At 46.4% G+C, this 21673-nt stretch overlaps 1 protein-coding gene across 5 annotated transcripts in view; it reads left to right on the forward strand.

Moving 5' to 3' along the window:
- LOC140557790 (uncharacterized) overlaps window positions 1–21673 on the forward strand; it is a 53936-nt gene that overhangs the window by 14706 nt on the left and 17557 nt on the right. For all 5 annotated transcript variants that reach the window (XM_072682573.1, XM_072682569.1, XM_072682570.1 and 2 more), the window contains exons 3-6: window positions 1767–3033; window positions 4506–4584; window positions 7348–10629; window positions 10925–11050. In XM_072682573.1, the coding sequence (XP_072538674.1) occupies window positions 1775–3033; window positions 4506–4584; window positions 7348–10629; window positions 10925–11050 (4746 nt within the window). In that variant the 5' untranslated portion in view covers window positions 1767–1774. The remainder of the gene's footprint in view (window positions 1–1766; window positions 3034–4505; window positions 4585–7347; window positions 10630–10924; window positions 11051–21673) is intronic.

Raw genomic sequence — 21673 nt, forward strand, 5'->3', positions numbered from 1 at the left:
ACCCTGAACTGTCAACACTTTAGTCATTTGCATAAACACGCCCTCCCAAAAACGTTCGTCCCTCATCCCGTCTCTCGAGACGCCTCCAGATCATCATTAGTTTGTTGAAAATGGATGTATTTAACCACCGTGTGACAAATGTTTGTGGACACCTCTTCAGCCAAATGTACGCATTCTGCTACTTTAAGTTGCACCCATTGCTGACAAGGATGTGCAAATGCACACACACATGCAGCTCTAGGGAAGTACTGCCAATAGAATAGGACTTTCTGGAGCAGATCAGCGTCATGACCCTATTAGCATCATGCTGCCTAATAATGCCAGGCGTGGGCTAGAGGGGTATAAAGCCCCCCAGCATCACTGAGCTGTGGAGCAGTGGAAGAGCTGTGTTCTCTGGAATGATGGTGGTGGAGCTCCATCCAGTACTTTTGGATGGGATGATGAGGTGTTGGGGTGGTGATCATCATCCAACATCCTGACCTCACTGCGCTCTTTTGTCGCTAAATGCAATTAATCAAATCCTCAGCAATGCTCCTCCTCCAAAATCTACTAGTAAATCTAGTATTTCAAAGGTATCCATCAATAAGCAGGTGTCCCAATACGTTTGCCCGTAGAGTGTATGCTGTGTATGTCCTGTGTTGTGTAATTCAGCTGTCAGGAGTGTAGCTGTGACTCCAGTTAGCCGCACAGGAACAGTGTAGCAGTGCTTCAGTAACGTTCTCCTGTTCTCTAACTCGGCTCTAGATTTCCCCCAATTGATTTCTCCCTCCCTCCCAGACCGTGTCCAATCATCGTGATTTAAAGCAGCCACACACACACACACACCCTGTCTGATTAATGGTGTGTCAGTAAGGCGGTCAGTGTTGTGTGGGACTGTATCTGCAGAGGCAAAGTCCAGCGCAGCAGAAAGAGCCGTATTCCTGTGTGTTCAGACACACCCCGTCACGAGCTACAGCGGAGCTGCTCACCTCACTTCTGTCTGTCTTCACCAGAGCCAGTATCACCCAGCCTCAGCCCACATAACTCACCCCACCCGCTTCTCTAGGAATAATAACATTAACAACAACAACAACAATAATAATAATAATAACAATAACAATAAAAACAACAACAACAATAACAATAACAATAAAAACAACAACAACAACAACAATAATAATAACAATAATAATATAAATAATAACAACAACAATAATAACAGCCATAATAACAATAACAACAATAATAACAATAAAATTAAAAACAACAATAATAATAACAACAATAATCAACCACTGCCCTCCACGACTAATAATCATCATCATAGTAGCCGTGATGATTATGATGATATTCTGTGTTTTCAGCACCTGAATGTCTCAGCCAATCAGACGAGACGTGTTTGATATCTGACGTGAGCTCCTTTAGTTTACAATTGGAGATACTAGGCTAACGTTGCTCGCAAACACTGGACTTGGACTGTCCCCAAAAAAGCTGATGTACATTATCGTCCCGGTCACGTCCCGGTCACTTATGATTGTCTGTCTAAGGTTTGTTTCGTTATTTTTAGCGCTGGAGCTACAGCGCTAATGTAGCTAGCTGGGAGAAGAAATGTATATGTTATTTTATGGCTACATTATTACATTATTTTATACATTATTTAATTATAAATATTTTTCATGTATTTTAATGTAATAAACTCATTATGAAATAGGTAGTTGACCAAAATGCACTTAAAAAAAAGAAAAAAATTAATAAACATGCATTGATTGGTTTATCTTCTCTCTCAGGTGCAAAGATGGCTGCCCAGGTAGAAATTGAGGCGACCCGCCTGCATCTGAGCCCGTTGACGGACTCCAGTAATAAGGGCCTTGTGGAGAGCTCGTCTGGACCACAGTCTTCTCTCATCATTAACCCAGAGCCAAGGAAGCCAGTACCAGGCCCAAAACCCAGACTAACCCCGAAGCCTTTCACTGTGGAGAGAAACCCAACGATTCGCCCCATTCTCGCCCCCAAACCTAATCCCAGACCTAGACCTGAATCTACTCGCCCAGCTTCCTCCAAACCAGACAAACCAGAACCTCCTAGCACCTCCAGTAGACCACAACCAGTAAGCAAACCCAGGCCAACAACTGGACGGCCAGCTTCAACCGCTTTTAAACCTGGGCCCAAGCCCGGTCCAGGCCAAACCACCAAGCCAGAACCACAGGTCTTAAAGCCATTTCCTACGTCTGCGTCAACAGAACCCAAAACATCTGCACCAACCCAGACTGGAAATGTGTTGAGAAGAACCAGCTTGGAAGTCTCCACTCCACAGACCAAGCCAAGCCTCCACCCACCACATCCTGCTGCAGAATGGTCCGGCGCCTCCAGATCCAAACCAGCTGGTACTTCGATGACCAGGGCCAAATCCATGGGCTATTTACCTGAAGCTGGACTTGAAGGTGGTGGAGATAAAGAAGCGGATCAGGTCTTTAAACCGCAAAGTGAAAGTGGTCCCAAGGGCTCCAGACCCAGGCCGGTTTCCGCTATTTTTCTCCCAGATACAACCCAGCCCGAGTCCAAAGCCACAGCGCCAACCCCAGCGCCCCGCTGGACCACTAGACGTCCCCTTTCAGCTGACCTCACGTCCAAATTCGAGTCCATTGGCCTTTCACTGCACCGGCAAAAACCTACGAATGCTGACAGCAAGGAGAACACGCCAGAACCTCTGAAGCCAGACAGCTCCATAGCGCCGGAAGGAGTGGGCGGAGTTAACAGCAAGGACCAACTTGAGAGGGAGCCGGAAGGGGAGGAGACAAAGCCTGAGGAAAAGGGAGGAAGCAGTATAAAGAGGAGGATCAGCCTTCTTCTAGACTCCTCCTCCTCGCCCTTCTCTCTGCCTGCCACAAAGGGGGTGGAGCCACGCTCTCCGGTGCAGCCAATCGCAGACACGGATGGAGCCGTAGGGGTCAAGCAGCGAATCAGAGAGCTGACCGAAGACTTGTCTACTGCGCCAACTCTGCCCCAGAAACCTCAGTTTAAGCCACGCCCACTGCCGTCAGATCTTACAAAACGGTAGGAGAATTCTAATTTAACACCTGTCAAAAGTTTGGAGACACTTGTTGATTGATAAGTTATGATATGGTATGAATGGCGATTCTTTAGCGGTGGTGAATGGAAGCAGGCGTCGGTCGCCATGACTACAACAACACAGATACAGCCCATCATTTATCTCCTATCCAAACCCACCAGTGCTGCTATACGAGTCTTCTGAGTTTTATATGGATGATGATGATGATGATGATGATGAAGGTAAAATAGTGAATAGAGAATCTGAACTAATGCAGTTCTCTTTAGGGACTACTTTCTGTAGCCGCACTACACCCTGCAGCATGTATCCCTCCACCATTTTAATGATCTGGTTCTAAAAGCAGGTTCTAGAGCCAAACTCTTCTCAGAACTCTGGTAGAACCGTGTCTCAGGCATCAGGCAGCGTCTTCATCACCATTAGGTGAAGAACTTTCTGTGAGGAGCTTTTATTAGAGCTTCAGACGTCTGCTTCCCTTCTCCTCCACTGTGATCTTATATATTATTTAAATATTATTATTATTTAGTGTTTAGTGTAATATAAATTTTTATTAATGAATTATTCACAAATCACGCAAAAACATAAGTAAACAAAAAATGTTTTATATATGTGTATATCTTTTTTTCCAGCACTTTGAAGCCTCTGTTGTCAGGACCGGGTCAAATTGACCAGAGCAATGTGTGGGAAACATAAACAAAAACTCCTTACATTAGTCATCTTTATTTACATATTCATTACACTAATTAGGACCAGCAGAAAACGTTTCATGCTACAACAATGATTCCAAATATTTTCCCTGTGTTTATAAACTTGAAATCGGGTCGATTGTGTGACCCGCAACACAACAGGAGGGTTCAGAGCTGCTGAGTAGTTTGGGAAGGCTAATTGCAGTTTAGCGTGTCTCACACTGTTTACACTGTCTGGCTTAGATCACAAGCCTGAGGCCTGTTGTTAGTTTGGACTGATATATAAACTTATCTGTAGTCCAGATATGCCAACATGTGTCCATTCATCATCAAATTCATCATCAAATTCTGATACAGTATAAAGAACAAGCAGATCCATGTTATGGGGAAAATAGGAAAATGGCTAAAATTGAGATACAATGGGAGTATATGCACGACAGCAACATTCTGAGCCTCGTATTTCAGACTCCAACTGAGCCTAAAATAAGACTAAACAGGCTTACCAATGGTGAATCACTATTGACCGCTATGTCCAGGCCTAAACTTAATCCATGTCTGGTCTTCTGGACTCTGACTAAGACTATAGGGCCAGTTCTCTGGACAGAGCTTAACCCCAGTCATGGACTATATTTCCCTTTCAGATAAAAACACCATGCAGAATGCTTTATCTTCCAGGACTAGGTTTAATCCCTGTCCGGGAAACCTGCCCAAGTCTAGGTCTGAGAACACCGCCCATATCTGGCACTCCTGATGATTTGTGGATTTGTTCGCAGGTTTGTGTCCGAGGTGGAAAGCCCCAGCTCCAGTGAGACTAAAGGCCTTCAGGAGAGCGCTGAAGATCTCAGCAAGAAGGTAAGACATCTACAAGTCTTCTTCAGTCTCAGGATCTGCTGATGCTCCACTGACTGGAACAGGGAGAACTAACAGGGCGTCTCCGTCATTTCCACTCCGGGCCGGAGCGCTGCTGCTGCTGCTAGACTATGGAGGTTTGGTGGTGGAGCTGCAGGAGGAGAACCTCTCTCCAGAACTGCTGTGTAACGCTGCAGAACCCATAGAGTCATATTAGTGTAAAATCCTGTAGTATTACTCTACCACCTCCGCCCACATGCTGCTCCACCTTCAGATCAAGCTTCTGCAGCTCTCACACTGTCCAGAAATGCATGTTTACAGCTAACTGTCCATGAGGGGGCGCTTCACTGTAGAGGGAGCCCAGAAGCAAAAATGCTAATTCTCACACATTGCTGCTTTGAGTGCTCTTGAAAGCGAGGGTCCTCAGCTGCCGTTTGAGGACACCAGAAGTTCCAGAAATGGATGTTTGTCCTCCATGAGTCTTGAAGGGATGGTCGGTCAGGTTTGAGCCCTGAACAGGTTCTTCAGATCCAGTCCTGTAGATCTGGTGTCCAGGAGAGGTTGGTGATCTCCCAGCTGAGGGCCACCTGCCTGGAACTCCTGTGGTGATTGCAGGTTAGGTGGACCGTGTCCTTTGAGCAGCTGGCTTTGATTTCAGCTGTAAACAGTTTGGCAGAAACAGGCAGAGAAAGTACCGTCCGGCTGGCTGACCGCTGCCATTACACTCCACCCACTTATCTAGAGTACACAGTCACTGTAGAGATAAATGCAGGGTTTCGGAAATGTGCCGTGTGAAGGTCAGTATATCTGCGCTGTGACAGCGGTCTAACACCTCTCTTAACTACTGAACTGTCCGACTTACCTCCCTGACCCCAGAGTTACCAGCACTCATAATCGATCAGTTAATAACAGCTATAAAACTAATGCAAATAAATCTCTGACCAATCACAGAGCAGAAAGTGTTTTACTGAGCCATGTGACAATCCTCAGCAATCTACAAAAAATTATATATAATTATTATATATATATTATATATAATTTTGGTCAATAATAATTAAAGGGTTGAAATAATGCAAGACCAAATGTTGGTCTAATAAAAAATAAATAAATAAATAAATAAATAATAAATATATAAAGCTAAATTTGCTTAGTAGTGTAGCCCTGCTCATTCACACTGAAATTATAAGGAGCATTACACCCTTATGTAAAATGAGAATCACATGCAAAAAATATTATACGAAAAATAAATCATATTTTACATAACTGATTTATTACATTAATTAAATATTCATTTTTTTGCAATTGGCCCCACCCATTTACAAAAAAAAAAAAAAAAAAAGATAAGGGGCATTAAAATTGTACATGTTAAAATTTCCAGACATACTGTTTATTGTCCTTACCAAATGTTTGTGGACACCCTTTCTAAAGAATGCATTCATCTTCTCTAATCGCACCCATTACTGACACAGAGGTGCAGATGTTCATGCCTTTTTCACATGTGATGCTCTGCTAGACTGCTAGTAGTTTTGCATGGTTTTCATCTTCATGTTTTTTAACTTTCATGCCGCCAGACCTGCCAGCCGTCCCTCGAGGCCTATTTTATTGTCCATTAAACTGCATTTTTACTTTTTATAATTGCGAAATAGTTCCCAGAAACTCTGCACTCGCAGTGCAACAACGACCCGACCACAAATGACAACCCATGAGTGGCCTCACCCTTGGCCGTCTCTCAGATCTGAAAAGCGAGAGGCGGGGTGGGGGGGGATAGAACAGACGAACTGGACGTGTTTGTAAAGAGGCAGTGTTGATGTCAGAGAGGTGTGGTGCCGGCAGGTGTGTAACCCGAGCCGGCGTGTTAGTCACCTTCTGATTATGAGGCGGTGCGCTCCGAGATGGAGGTAAAGGTGAACGCCGGAGAGAATCACGTGCAGCCTTTGATTTGTGTCACTTTGTCTCTTCGCTGCCTTTTCTGCTTTCTTTAGGAGCGTCCACAAAGACGCCAGCGAGTCCCTTTCACTCCGCCTCCTGATGTTCTCCTTATGGACGGGCTTTTCTCTCATTGTTAGTTTTACAGTCGGGAGGGGAGGGCAGTAAAACACACATTGTGGAGTTGAGTTCATTACGTTCATAGTTCACAGTGTACGGTTTGGCCATATCCACATTTTTCCATCCCATAATACCATCTCAGAATATGCATTTACTTGGCATCTGTACAATCTCATCTCTCCTTATTTTAAAACTGAAAAATGATGAAATGCAGCTCTGAATCAGGAGAGGCTGATTAGCATTAGCTTAGTTAGCAGGAGACCAGTCACCTCAATCACCACAAAAAAAGTCAGATTGATGTACTATATGTCCAAATACTTGTGGACACCCCTTCTAATGAATTCATTCAGCTGTTTTAGGCTGCGACACACAGCTTGTCTAGTCCCTGTAGAGAAGAAGTACTGCCAACCTATTGGCACCATGCTGCCTTATGCCAGGTGTGGGTTAGAGGGGTATAAAGCCCCCCCAGCATTGAGCTGGTGATCATCCCTCTAATACCCTGACCTCACTTGTTGTTCTCGCTGAGTGCAATCAAGTCCCATAGCAACAGAAACCGAAGCATAAGCAAGATAAACTCCTAAACTTCTAATAACCTTGACTTCAATGGGAACAATGAATGAACAGGTGTCCCAATACTTTTGTCCATTTAGTGTAAATATTTGGGTAAGAAATCCCTGCTTGATGGTTGATTAATAGATGGTGGTTTCCTTTCCCCCCCAGTTTGACGACCCCTTTGCCGCTGGGCAGTCAAAGTCCCAGGATGAGAAGAAGCACCAAGAAGTTCAAGACTCCTCTATCCTGTCACCTAGCAACAGTGGCGGGATGCAAACGGTCAGAGCTTCGCTGTTCGACAACGTGGTGGAGCGCCGATGCGTTCAGATGGTGGAGGACAGCAGCAGTCCTGCCGGTCCGGCGGTGAAGCCCCTGCCCAGGCGGAACCTCTCTCTCCGGGCCAAAGCAGACAGTGCGCTCAAGGTTCTGGAGGACGCAGGGGATGGTAGTCTGGTCACTGCAACTTACCAGGAGCCTGAGTCTCCGTCCAGTCCTCGGCGAGTGGAGCACGTTTTTGACACTTTGGCTCCTGTGGAGGAGATCCGTGCTGTCAGTGAGAGCGTACCGTCCGCTCACCTAGAGGACAGGGCTCTCACCCTCCGCTCCCGCAAGTCGGAGGGGTCAGAAAGGACCCAGCAAGCAAGTGGAGGTCCGGTTGAAGACAGCAGCTCAAGCCTGGGCTCCAAAAAACTGTCTAAGGATAACGATGGATTTTCCACTGACTCCACCACGGAGCCTTCTAATACTCGGGTCCTCAGAGTGGGGGCCATGCAGAAGTGGGGACGCTCAGAAGGTGTGAATCCCGAGAGGGAAAAGCAGAGGGAGATGGTGAAGAACATGGAAGAAGAAATCCAGAGGCAGTTGGAGGTTCACATGGCTGCCAAAGCTGATTTGGATGAGGAGGAGCAACAGAGTAAGATGCAGCAGCAGAAAGAGATGGAGGCGGAGAGGCAGAGGCAGATGGAGGCGGAAAGGCAGAGACAGATAGAGAGGCAGTTGGAGGCGGAGAGGCAGATGGAGGCGGAGAGGCTGAGGCAGTTGGAGGCGGAGAGGCTGAGGCAGATGGCGGCGGAGAGGCTGAGGCAGATGGAGGCGGAGAGGCAGATGGAGGCGGAGAGGCAGATCGAGGCGGAGAGGCTGAGGCAGATCGAGGCGGAGAGGATGAGGCAGATGGAGGCAGAAAAAGAGAGAGAGCGAGAAAAGGAAAGAGAAGAGGCAGCAATAGCAGCTAAAAGGCAGAAGATGGTGGAAACTGGAGAGCACCCAACAGCCAAGCCAAGGGCCACCTACTTTGCTCTGACGGGTCAGCTGAATGAGACCGTGCACCAAGCAGCTGGAGTGGACAAGCAAGGCGAGGGGCGAAGGGTGACGGATGAACCTGGGAAGACGGAAGTGCCGTTTGATGACTTTTCTGTAAAGGTCGGGAGATGGGGTTATCAGAGCCGAGCGGCTTCGGTAAGAAGGAACCCGTCGATGGATTCCGCACTTAGGAAACGTTTGCCAGAAGAACCGAGGAGAAGTGAAGGTAGAGACCGGATGCAGTGGAACCCACCACAGCCGAAAGAGAGAGTGATAGAGGAGAATTTGGAGCTGGAGAGGCAGAGGCTAGCGGAGTTTGAACGGAAGAGGGACCTGGAGTGGCAGAAGGAAGCCGAACGGGAGCGCAAGAGGGAACTGGAAAAGCAAAGGGAGCTGGAGAAAGAGAAAGAGAGGCAGAGGGATTTGGAAAGACAGAGGGAGCAAGAGAGGGAGAGGCAGAAAGAGATGGAGAGGCAGCGAGAATTGGAGAGGCAAAGGGAACTCGAGCGACAGAAACAACTAGAAAGGGATCGACAAAAGCAGCTCGAATACGAGAAGAGAAAGGCAGCTGAGCGAGAGCTGGAACAGCAGAGAGAGTTCGAGAGACAGCGGCAGAAGGAATACGAGCGAGAGAAGGAGAGAATGCTGGACCAGGAGAGGCTGAAACTGAGAGAGTTCGAGAAACAAAAGGAGATGGAGCGAGAAATGGAGAGACAGCTGGAGATGGAGAAACAGCGAGAAATTGAAAGGCAGAAACAGAGGGAGCTCGAGAGGCAGAAAGAACTGGACCGGCAACGAGAACTGGAGAGACAGAAGGAGCTGGAGAAAGAACGGCTGAGACAGCAGGAGAGGCAAAGAGAGTTAGAGAGACAGAGGGAGAAGGAACTGGACAGACAACGAGAACTGGAGAGACAGAAGGAGCTGGAAAGACAGAGACAGAAGGAACTGGAGCAACAGAAGGAGAAGCAGCGATGGGTTCAGTCGGAGCGTCAAAAAGCCGAGGATAGAGAGAAGAAGAAAGAGCGAGAAGATCTTGAGAGGATCAAGGAGCTCGAGAGACGTCAACTCCTTGACCTCCAGTTGCAGAAGGAGGCTAAGAGACAAGCCCACCAGGAGACAGAGAGGGACAAACCCCTGGCCTGGCCAAAGAAAGAAAGAGGAGGAGAAGAAGAGTCACAGAGAGTGGACGAACGGCAGAGGCAGGAGAGCGAGCAAGACAAGAGGACCGCCGAGTCTCCTCTAAGGCCTAAAGTGCTGGATCTAGACTCGGTTTCCCTAGGAGACTGGAACAGAAGCCCCTCAAGCCGAAGGAAACACCCCTCACCTCGTGCCGAAGAAGCCTACAGACCTTCTGTTTTGGACATCGATTCCTTCAGGAACCAAACCCAATCAGACGCTTCTGTAGACCCTTTTGGCATGCCAGATTTTGTTGGGCCCAAACCAGTTCAACCTCAAGCCCTTCTGCAGAATCTCCAGAATCTCCAGCCCCGCACAGTCCCTCAACACCAGCAACAGAGTGTCCCTCAGCCTCACTACCAGCTTCAGCACTTCCAACCTCAGCCGATTCACCCTCACAACCTTCTGCAGAGTCTCCAAACACCCCTGCAACCCCAAGTCTTGCACCAACCTAAGACCCAAGCCCAGGGCTTTTCTGACTTCGACTGGGCCTCTGGGATCCACCAGCATGCTTCTCAGGCTGAACCATGGGTTACGTCACAGAGTGAAGTAGCTGTGGACGAACCTCTGTGGGTTTCCTCTTCAGAAGGTTCCAGAAGACCCATCAGCACCAGGCCGGGCAGCAGCATCGATCAAATGCTTCCACAGCAAGAGAGGAGAAATTCAGGGTCTGTCCTGAGCCCAGCTTTGGCACCCTCGATAACCCCAACCCAAGCCTCTACCTTCACATATCCAGCGGTTCCAAACCAGGGTCCTGTGGTGACACCCACGTCCAGCATGGGAGCCTCCCCGGTCTCCCTTTTGACCCCAGAGAGGATGTGGACAGCGCCTGGAAATGGAACTTCTTCTGCAGCCTCCGGGCACAGTAGAGAGGCCCTGACCTCTCCAACACTGGCTGCACCAGTCTGGACTCCGAACTGGGAGCTGGCATCCCAGGACTTGAACCAGTCACGGCAAAGGAACAAAGGGACTGAGGTGAGTCTCTCGGATATGCACACTTTTTTACACATACACTATATGTCCAAATGTTTGTGGACATCCCTTCTAGTAAATGCATTCAGCTATTTTAAGCTGATGTGCAAATGCACCCGCACAGCTTGTCTTGTCCCATGAACCACTGAAGCACTGAATGAGCAGGTGTCCCAATACTTTTGTCCCTTTAGTATATATTCACTAAACACAGGTGTAAAGTGTAGGTTTTTGATGAAATGGCAGTTTGTGCAGGAATTCTTTGGTCATGAGTTGAAATTGTTTGTTGAATTTAATGTAGGAACCGTCACGGACTCGATCAAGAAGTGTTAGCTGGAGATCCGCTGCTGCTGAGAGCTCCGTAGACGGCCCGCTGGCTCGGATCAGGAGCCGGAGTGCACACCGAGAGAGAGTGCGACCAAACTGGGTGAGTCAGGAGAAAAAGACATACGTACAAAGAAGACAAAGACGACTGAATTAGAGCACAAATAGACTCACAACAACAGATCAGGTCTGACTGCACTCATACTGAGAATAACAGAGCTGGTGAGTCAGACTGGTAAACACCCAAACACACACACACACACACACACACACACACACACACACACACACAGGTAGCGCTCTAAATGTAGGTATTGTGATATACACTGAGGAGGCGGAGCTACAGTCTCTCATTAGGGTGAATATTAATAACGCTCTAAATGTAGGTATTGTGATAAACACTGAGGAGGCGGAGCTACAGTCTCTCATTAGGGTGAATATTAATAACGCTCTAAATGTAGGTATTGTGATATACACTGAGGAGGAGGAGCTACAGTCTCTCATTAGGGTGAATATTAATAACTCTAAATGTAGGTATTGTGATAAACACTGAGGAGGCGGAGCTACAGTCTCTCATTATGGTGAATAATAATTAATAACGCTCTAAATGTAGGTATTGTGATATACACTGAGGAGGCGGAGCTACAGTCTCTCATTAGGGTGAATATTAATAATGCTCTAAATGTAGGTATTGTGATAAACACTGAGGAGGAGGAGCTACAGTCTCTCATTAGGGTGAATATTAATAACGCTCTAAATGTAGGTACTGTGATATACACTGAGGAGGCGGAGCTACAGTCTCTCATTAGGGTGAATATTAATAATGCTCTAAATGTAGGTATTGTGATAAACACTGAGGAGGCGGAGCTACAGTCTCTCATTAGGGTGAATATTAATAATGCTCTAAATGTAGGTATTGTGATATACACTGAAGGGAAGATATGTGGACTTTGAAATAGGGTCCAGAAGGTGCTTCCTTGAGTGTGTGAACCTGTGATTGAACCTGTTTGTGTGGGAGGAGCAGGAATGCAGGTGTATGACGGTTACAGAAGCGTCTCTGAGTTGACTAATGTTTGAGTTATTCACTTGTATATACTCCCTTCACATATACACCCTCTTCCTTCTGGTCATTATTATTATTCCAACAGAAAATGACTACCTACTACATTTGTGTTTATAAGAAAGTGTATACGTATATATTCTGTGTTATGGGTATGAATGAAACCGTAGTGGGTTCAGACACCAGCAGAGTGCACATCAACAGCGTGACTAGTTCCTGATAGGCAGGTTCCTCCGGTTCCTGGGATATTTCTATGGGTGAAATTAATGATTGATCATCACCTCAGGCTGTGAGAAGAGTGTTTGCACTGACTGAGATTTAGTGCTGTGGGATGGTCATCGTTAAAGTACTTCCTTATATGGAGCTCATTTGTTCATGTGATAATCTCTGAGAGATTAAAATTGAACTCTGAGATGTTATCGAGAACATCACCTGATCATTGAGCAGATCAGAAGCTGAAAGCTGGGAATCGACATCGTTTCACTCATAAATCTGTAGTTTGACACTTCAGCTCGAGTTCCACCTCACGGCCTACTGCATGCAGGTCATGCAGAGTTTGAACATATATATATATATATATATATATATATATATGTGTGTGTGTGTACGAATATGTAACTATATCGCCATCTGCTGGTCAGAATGTGTTATTGCATTTCGGAAGATTCTGTAGCACAGATGGTAGCAGTGAGCTGGTCGATCAACATGGCCAATTTGACCAAGCTGGTCATCAAGTTGGACGTAGTGGTTGATTTGTTTGGTAAAGCTGGTGGACCAGTGTGGTTAGGCTGATGATGGTGGACAGCCAGTGTGGTAATGCAGGTCAACCACATGTCTAACACATCCTACCTTCAGATTTCACACAATGAGAAGTAAGCTGGAGCTCCAGAAGCCTCAACCGGGTCTTTAGAATGAGCCATTATTAAAGCTTCCATTAAATATTATTTATTTAATAATTGTATTAAATTATTTATTGAGTATTTAAGTTATTGTTTCATGTGTAAATATTAAGTGTTTGGGGTGAAAAAGGCTCAGATGTGGATTTACAAGTTACCACCCTGTTATTTGACCTCAGAACAATGTTTTTCTTTTTTCTTTTATGGAAAATAAAATCAGCTCTGCTTTTATTGGCTAATTTACTGTAATTCACTGTTATGTAAATCACACAGCGGCATAGCATGACTGAGCCTAGCCTAGCATATCCTAGCATTGTAGCAATTCCTGAATCTTACCAGATAGTTGCTGTCCATTCTGGGTTATCTCAGTGTCCAGTCAGTGTGCAGTTAAACAGCTGATAAGACCTTAGCAGGCTAGCCTTTAGCCTTTTCATCCACTCAAACCAGTGTGGCCTGGTCTGATTGGCCTGACGTTAGCTTTTAGCCTTTTCAGCCTTGTTTCTGTATTCTGTCGAAGCAATGATTGTATGTAGCCCTAAAAGGATTTCTCTAGTGGGTGGAGTTATATGCTGTTATATAACGAATCAAGACTGTGATGTAACAGTTTAGGGTTTTTGAAATTGGCCTGTTTTGCAGCTCTGTTTGGGTTTTGCTGGATTTTTTTTTTGTCTTGCAGTGTTTCTTTGAGTTTCACGGTTTGTCATTTCCATGACCTGAACTCTTGTTATTTAACCTTGACCAGATTAATACAGTTTTCCATTCTGGGACCAGTGTAACCAGTAAACATTTAAAAATCATTTTTCCAGTCATTTCCAGAGCAGATGGGTGTTGATTTCTGATGAACTTCACTTAAACTGCAGTAATGGAACGGTGTGATGCACCAGGGAATCCCCCCGCGGGGAATTGGCGAGGCCAGTGGAGGAGAACATGTTAAAACCAGTACTGGGAGGATGGGTGGATGCTCGGCATCTGAAATGTGCTTCCTTTATTTAGCACTGGAGCTACAAGGCCAGCTATCCCGTCCATACAGCCCAATTCTGGGCCACATCCGGCACCCGCATTCAGCCCACTCACTGCATTGAAGGAGTGCCCAGAAGTGGGCCAGATACACAATATGTCCAAATGTTTGTGGACACTCTTTCTAATTAATGTGTTCAGCTACTTCAAGTTGCACCATTGCTAACACGGATGTGCAAATGCACAGCTTGTCTAGTTCTCTCTGAAGCAGATGGCAGTAAACATGATCCTATGGGCACCATGCTGCCTAATGCCAGACGTGGGCTGGTAGAGGGGTATAATAAATCCCCCCAGCATTGAGGAGCTGTGGAGCAGTGGAGGAACTGTGCTCTCTGGAATGATGGTGGTGGAGCTCCATCCAGTACTGTTGGTTGGGAATGAGTTGGGGAGTTGGGGACGAGGTGGGGTGGAGGTCATCCACACAGCAATGCTCCTACAAAATCTAGGACAGTAGAGACAGTTACTGGACATGTAGGCGAGTTCCAGCCGGTCCAGGATGACCAGATATTCCTAGTTCTTGCCAGATTAGCATTTTCGAGTGTTTCTGAGGCTTTTTTTTTGTTTGTTTTGACTGAGAATGAGGGAAAATCAGAGTGAGCTGTTGTGGTTTAGGCTTTCAGTGAAATGCTGAAGTGAAGAAACAGGAAGAACGGTTTGGACAGATCTGGCTTTGTTGGTACGGCTGGTTTCTGACTGGCTGTTGGCGCTTCAGTACTTCATCCTGTGAGAGTTTGTGGCGTCTGTCGCGTAAATGTCTGCTTGTGGTCTTCTTAGCGGAAGTCCCCTTTCTCTCTCTTTCGGTCTCTTTCGCCGCTCTGTCTCTCTGGGGCTCGCTCGCTCTCTCGCTCGCTTTGATGAGTTCATATAGGAAGAGTCATGATCGAATCATCACCCGGTAGCGCTGTAATGAGCAGAAACAGACAGCTGAGACAGAGAGAGCTGACGAAGGATGAAGGAGGACGAGGGAGCTTCATAAAGGAGTGTAGACCGGTAGACTGGTTCTGTTAAACTGGACCTGGATGGTTGGAGCCACTCTGTTGGGACTGTACTGGATTCTAAGAGTCACATTATTGCACTCAACCAGGTTGTAAGAGTGTCTATTAAGACTTGGCTTACCGTACTGGACTCTAATGGACTTACCGTTGAACTTTATGGGATGTAAACCCACTCTGCTGCACTCTGCTGGGTTGTACTGGATTATAAGAGTGTGGTAGTCGCTATCCCGGGCAGCACTGGACAATACTAGCCTCTTTATTGTACTGTACCGGTTTGTACATCCATCTGTTGGACTCTGCTTGATTGTGAAAGTGTAACGGTTACGTTAGTCGACTGTACTGGACCATAAGAGTACTGTACTGGACTGCACGAGTGGAAGGGTCACTCTACTGGGATTGCAGGTGTCACTGCTTTGGACGGTAAAAGAAAGGCTGGTCTAAAGAGAAGAGCGAAGAATGTCTTGCTTCCACTGTCTGTCCTGTTGCTGGCCTTTAAAGTGGATTTGGGTGAGCTGAACACCACCACAGCACACGTACACACTCTCAGACATCATAGCAGTAGCATCAAGCCACAGCATGCACATAACGATGGCTGGCCAGGACTCAAATAAGAGCAGAACCTCGAGCTGGAGAGCAGGAGGTGTCTTTCCAGTGTTGGCTTTTGGGTGTAGCCGGGGTAGAACTGCAACTCTGGGTTTGTGGAAGTTGATGAAGGCCTCTTCTGTACCAGCTTAGATGGAGGTGCAGATTCTGATGGGTTGTCATTAAGAATGTTTACTAGAAATGAGCATGGTGTCTTTGTGGTTGGGGGTTCGGGGGTGTAAGCATGACCAGTCATGTTGTGGTGCATAGATCAGAAGAACTTATCTGCTCTCCTTCTGATAGTAGATGCTGTACTTTAACATCACCTGCTGCCATGACGACATTTTCGGCTTGTTGGAGACGTCTTTACTCATCTTGAGGTTCTTCTCTTGGGCTGAACTTTCTAGGACGTCCTGACCTGGCCATGTTGGTCAGCAAATGATTTGGTGGACAGTGGAACAGTGGCTGATTTCTAACTGTTTTGAGATCCACCCTTCTGTCTGAAGGCCTCAGAGAGCTCTGTGGATCTGGCCATGGTGAATCCTGCAGATGGCACTGCATGAGGAAGATGGGGCTAGAATAAATACTGGCGGAGTGTTTGACGGGACTCAGGCGTTGAGAATAGTGCAGTACAGTGCAGTGAGGGTCTCGTTGGATCTGTGGAAAATGGGTCTGAATACAGATACAGTTAATACAGTTAATAATTAATAATAATTGGCTAAAATGAGTGACTGCATTTGGGCGTAGTGTGAAGGAAGTAGCTGAATCTGCAGTATCTGTATGGAAGCAGACGGTCATACAGGTCTACCAGCAGTGGCAGAAATGCCACCAGTCTACAGGACGCTTTCATTTGAATTGTGTTTGAAAGATGAAACTTATAGTGGGTTCACTTCCTGAAGTCAGCGCAGGTTCTTCACCGCCAACCTCTGAGAGAAGTCTCCTCAGGGAGCTGCAGACCATCAACATATGGAGCAGAGCGGCATGCAAGAGGCCTTTACTCATGAGCGACACTCGAGAATGAGGAGAATCTCCTTTAGGCTGGAATTTCTGCCACTGCTGGTAGACCAGTATGACCGTCTGCTTCCATCCACCTGCAGATTCAGCTGCTTCCTTCACTCTATGGTCTTTGGCCACGCCCAAATGCAGTCACTCCTTTTAGCCAATCATTAACTGTATCTGCTTTGAGACCCATTTTCCACACGTCCAACGAGACCCTCCCTGCACCGCCCCACCTCTTCTCCATCTATGAACCCCATCACACACCCGCAGGTATTTATTGTAGCTCCGTCATCCTCATGCAGCGCCATCTGCAGGATCCTGAAGTTGCTACCACCACACATATATATATATATATATATATATATATATATATATATATATATATATATATATATATATATATATATATATATATATAAATATATATATATATATATATATATACCATATATTATACACACCCTCTGTCAAATGACCCTGTCCATGTCCAGTGTTTCAGTGTCCATATTCGGCAATAATGTAAGCGTAGTGCCGTGATGACGAGGCGTCATTGTCATCACATCTGGTACTGCAGTGACTCACAGTGCCAGTTCCTCCTCCATCCTCCACCTACCGTAACGCCCGAGTGTGTTAGTTGATGTCACCATTAGCTGAGAAGCAGTTGGCCAAGACTTGCTTCAGAGCAACACACACACATCAGCCAGCAACACTGCAGTCACAGCGTGCAGAAGTGTGTTTTCTCCGGAGGGTTCTGTCAACCGTACATGTGTTCACAGGAGCTTGCATAGAGCTGATTAGGACCATGACCGGTGACCAACTTCCTTCATGAGGAAGTCACCTACACCTACTTAAACATACTGCTGTGTGTGTGTGTGTGAGCGGTGTCATTTTGAGCATTTGAGTAGGTGGACGTTTTTCCTCATGAAGGAAGTTGGTGGCAGGTCATGGTCGTAGTCCGTGTGCACGCTGCTGCTATAGGAGAACATGCTGGCATTAGCATTGACTGAGGGTTCCGTATTGTCAGGTGCTGCACGGGTTCTTCAGACTCACAGGCATTCACTCAGGTTCTAACTGTTCAGGGTCTTTAGTTTTACTTCAGCTTTAGTGTACTAACGGCCTTTATCTGGCTCAGCCTCTGTAATGGGGGTGCTGTCCAGCAGGTGGTGCTGTTTCACTGTGAATGGTTCTATTGGTTCTCCAGAGTCATAATAAGCAGTTTTTCCATTGTTTGTGTGCAAACAGAGCACGGCCCTGTTTTATTTATTTATTAACCCTTAATCGAGCATTGTTTATGCGGTGCTAAACCTTTGATTTAAGTGCATATTTATGTTCAGCTGTTTAATTATGTAAGAATAACGTTTATAAGCTTTACTGCTTTACCATCAAAAATGTATGATATATAAATATGATAAAATTCCACCAATTAAAAAACAGTTTGGTGGGAAACTGACCCATGGTAGCAGGTGCCGGTCGCCATGACTACAATAACACAGATACAGCCTATAATTTATCTCCTATCCAAACCCACCAGTGCAGCTACACGAGTCTTCTGAGTTTTATATGGAATGATGATGATGATGATGATGATGATGATGAGGGTAAAATAGTGAATAGAGAATCTGAACTAATGCAGTTCTCTTTAGGGACTACTTTCTGTAGCTGCACTATACCCTGCAGCATGTATCCCTCCACCATTTTAATGATCTGATTTTAAAAGCAGGTTCTAGAGCCGAACTCTTCTCAGAACTCTGGTAGAACAGTGTCTCAGGCATCAGGCAGCTTCTTCATCACCATTAGGTGAAGAACTTTCTGTGAGGAGCTTTTATTAGAGCTTCAGACGTCTGCTTCCCTTCTCCTCCACTGTAGAACCACAGCTCTGACCGGGGGAGTTTCTGGAGGACGGAGGTGATCAATAAGCTGAACAGATGGGTATTGATTGAGGTTCGCTGTTCGAGTCGTGATCTGAATGTCCGCTCTGCTCCGGCACAGTGACTCTGCAGAAACGTGATCCAGCACAGTGAACACACTCAGCACACCGAGCACAGGGGCCAATCCCTCACTGTGCTGCTCTCCTGTTTGCATGGCAGGTGGCCATTTGCTAAGCAAACACACACACACACACACACACACACACATACACACACACACACACACACTGCACCTGCCTCATCTGCACCTTACATCTTAGCCCCTCTTTCTCGCTTTTGCTCTCTCTCTCTCTCTCTCTCTCTCTCTCTCTCGCTCGTCTACATGCTTTGCTCGGTCACTCTCGTGCCGTGTTGCGTAACCCCACTGTCCCCCCTTAAGGTGGAGGACTACGAGGGAAGGCTGCAGTGTGTGTATCTCTCTCTCTCTCTCTCTCTCTCGCTCTCTCTCTCGCGCTCTCTCATAACATACACACTCTCTCTCTTTTGCACTCTCGTAAATCTTTGGCTCCCCCTCCCCTCTCTCTGTCTTTCCTCTCTCTCTCTCTCACAAACACACACACACACACACACACAATCTCTCTCTCACCTCCCTTTGCTCTCTCTCTCTCTCTCTCTCTCTCTCTCTCTCTCTCGCTCTCATTCCCCTCTCTCTTGCTTTTGCTTTCTCTCTCTCTCTCTCCCCCCCTCTCCCCTCCCTCTCGCGGTGTGTTTGTGCTCTGCTGGGTTTTGGTGAGTGACGCATTTCTGCTCTACCTGCCGCTACCTGCAGGGACACGGAGAGGGAGCGAGCGAGTGAACGAAAGGAGAGAGAGAGAGAAATACGCTTGGAGCTGAAGGGCGAGCGAACCTTGCCTCATTGTTTTCCCTCTCTCTCTCTCTCTCGGCGTGTGTGTGTGTGTCTCCGCTGAGGATTTCGTTCAGAGCGTCCAGTGGAGACTTTACCCGGCTGCCTTTTGTTGCTGTTTCCCAGCGGTAGAGAAGTGTGTGTGTGTGTGTGTGTGTGTGTGTGTGTGTTCATTTCTGGAAGTTTTTCGGGACGGAGAGGGTCCAGGACATTCGGGACTGGAGTGTGTGAAGCTGCGGCTGCCCTGAAGGTTTGAGACGTGACGGGTTAAGACAGTGTGTGTGTGTTTGAGAGAGAGGCAGTGAGTGTGACAGGTTTGATTGACGGCTGTGTGAAGTGTTTGACTGTTGTGACAGTTCAGCTGAGAGCACTGAAACACACACACTGCAGGCATGGCGTTCCACCTTAAATCTGTTCTAGATACTCTTTAGCGGTACTGGGTCACTGTGTGTGTGTTCTGCTGTTAGAACCCTCTGATTGATTAGGAACTCGTTAACGGGGGGGGGGGTCTACACTAATGTGGACAGCAGATGTCGGGCGTAGGTGGAGTGTTTAGTGTGTTCTGCTAAAGCTCGGTTCCGTACACACACCCGCTGTACGCCTCACTGACCTGCTGTTGGGTTCCCTCAGTGTCGGGCCGGGTTCTGATGCTGTTGTAGTTACGTAATCACGAGAACTGTGGTGCTGCTGCTGCTGGTGGTGCTGGTGGTGGTCCCAGCACTGTCAGACCTCCTGATTCACTGATGATTCATATTCATTAGGAAAGGATTCAGTGAAGTTTGCGCTCGTGTAAGAAGGTTCTCCGACTGTGTTTGAGCGTAAACAGAGCGGCGGTTCTCTGAGGGGATCGGGTCTGTGTATTTAGCTCGGGTTTATTAGTTGTTTGAGTTCCAGTACTATAGAATTACTTCCTCCACTCAGATTTGCATATTCAGTGTGTTTCTCTATGAACTGAATCGAAAGCGAATCAGACTAATAAAATTTGAATCATTTTGAAGTCTGACACCTCAGAAAGCTCTGACATTTAAAATGAATCAAACTGGTGTAAAATTTGGCACTTCGTGAGGCTCTGGTTTTTGCTGAATTTGCTGCTTCATACACTGAATCATTCGCTAATTAAAAGTTATTTAATGAAATTAATAATGTTGTAAAATTTGACACTTTGAAACATTGATTCTTTACAAAACTTTAACTCATTTCGTAAATAATAGGAATGAAATGAAGTTGTTCTCTTAAGTTGACTCACTTCATGAGTCATTTTTCAAACAATTCAGTAAGTCACTCGAAACAGAATCAATGTTGTGGAATTTAACTCCTACTGAAGCATTGAATCATTTCCTAAATAATTGTTAATGAATCACAACGAGTGGAATTTGACACTTCATAAAACATTTGAGTAATTCCCTAAAGAAAATGATTTGATTTGGAGTTAAAGCACTGAATCATTTCCCAAACAATTCAACAATTCAGTTGAATCAAACTGTCTTGAAATTTGACATTTAATGAAGCATTGAATCATTTTACAAAATATCAGAAATTTGACACTTTGTGAATCGTTTTATTAAGAGTTGAGTTATTCTGTTCACAAAGCACTGAATCATTTCCTAAGGAATCGTAATCTAATTGAATCGAGGGCAGAGACTCACACTGAGCACTCCCAGCCTTTTAACTGGGAGACTTCTGGTCACTGCAGATTCGCAGTGGTGTAAATGCCAGTGACTGAGCTGTGCTGTCAGTGAGTGCCTGCCTGTGTGTGTGTGTGTGTGTGTGCGTGTGTGTGTGTGACTAATTGTGTTACAGCGCAGCCGCTCAGGCTGGTGGTTGGAGACCCAGGCTTTATTTAGAGCAGTATTGCAGAGGTACTGTAACGGGGCAGTAAATACCCTGAGCAGCTCGGCAGCGGGTCGTTCTCCTGCTGGATGCTGCAGGGCAGGACAGTCTGTTCTGTATCGGGACTGAGGAGTTCTGTTTGGGACACACACACCACGACCGATACTCTGATGAACCTTTAGGAAGCGGTCAGCGCTAATAAAAGTCTGGAGAACCTGACCATCGCGAGAGGAGCTCTGACGTTGGCCTTCTCATGGACATGGACTGAACCATCTTGAACCGAGCAGCTCACAACCAGATCCACCGGATCTTCACTGTTCCCAACAGAAGCGTGTGAGACTGGACCGGCTCTGAACTTGGACTTGGACTTAGCTGCATCTCCTCAAACTGAGGAACACCAGAACCTGGTGCCTGGAATAGAACATTGAGGTTCTGCTCAGCACGGACGGACTGAACCATCTTTAGGTGAACAGTTGGACCTCCTGACGACCATGGATGGTGCCATCTGGAGCTGAAGCCCACCTCCCCCACCCTGATCACCTTTCTACAAAGCTGTCCGGTGCTCCTGCTCGCCC

This window comes from Salminus brasiliensis, chromosome 6 (assembly GCF_030463535.1).
Source record: "Salminus brasiliensis chromosome 6, fSalBra1.hap2, whole genome shotgun sequence".
NCBI lineage: Eukaryota > Metazoa > Chordata > Actinopteri > Characiformes > Bryconidae > Salminus > Salminus brasiliensis.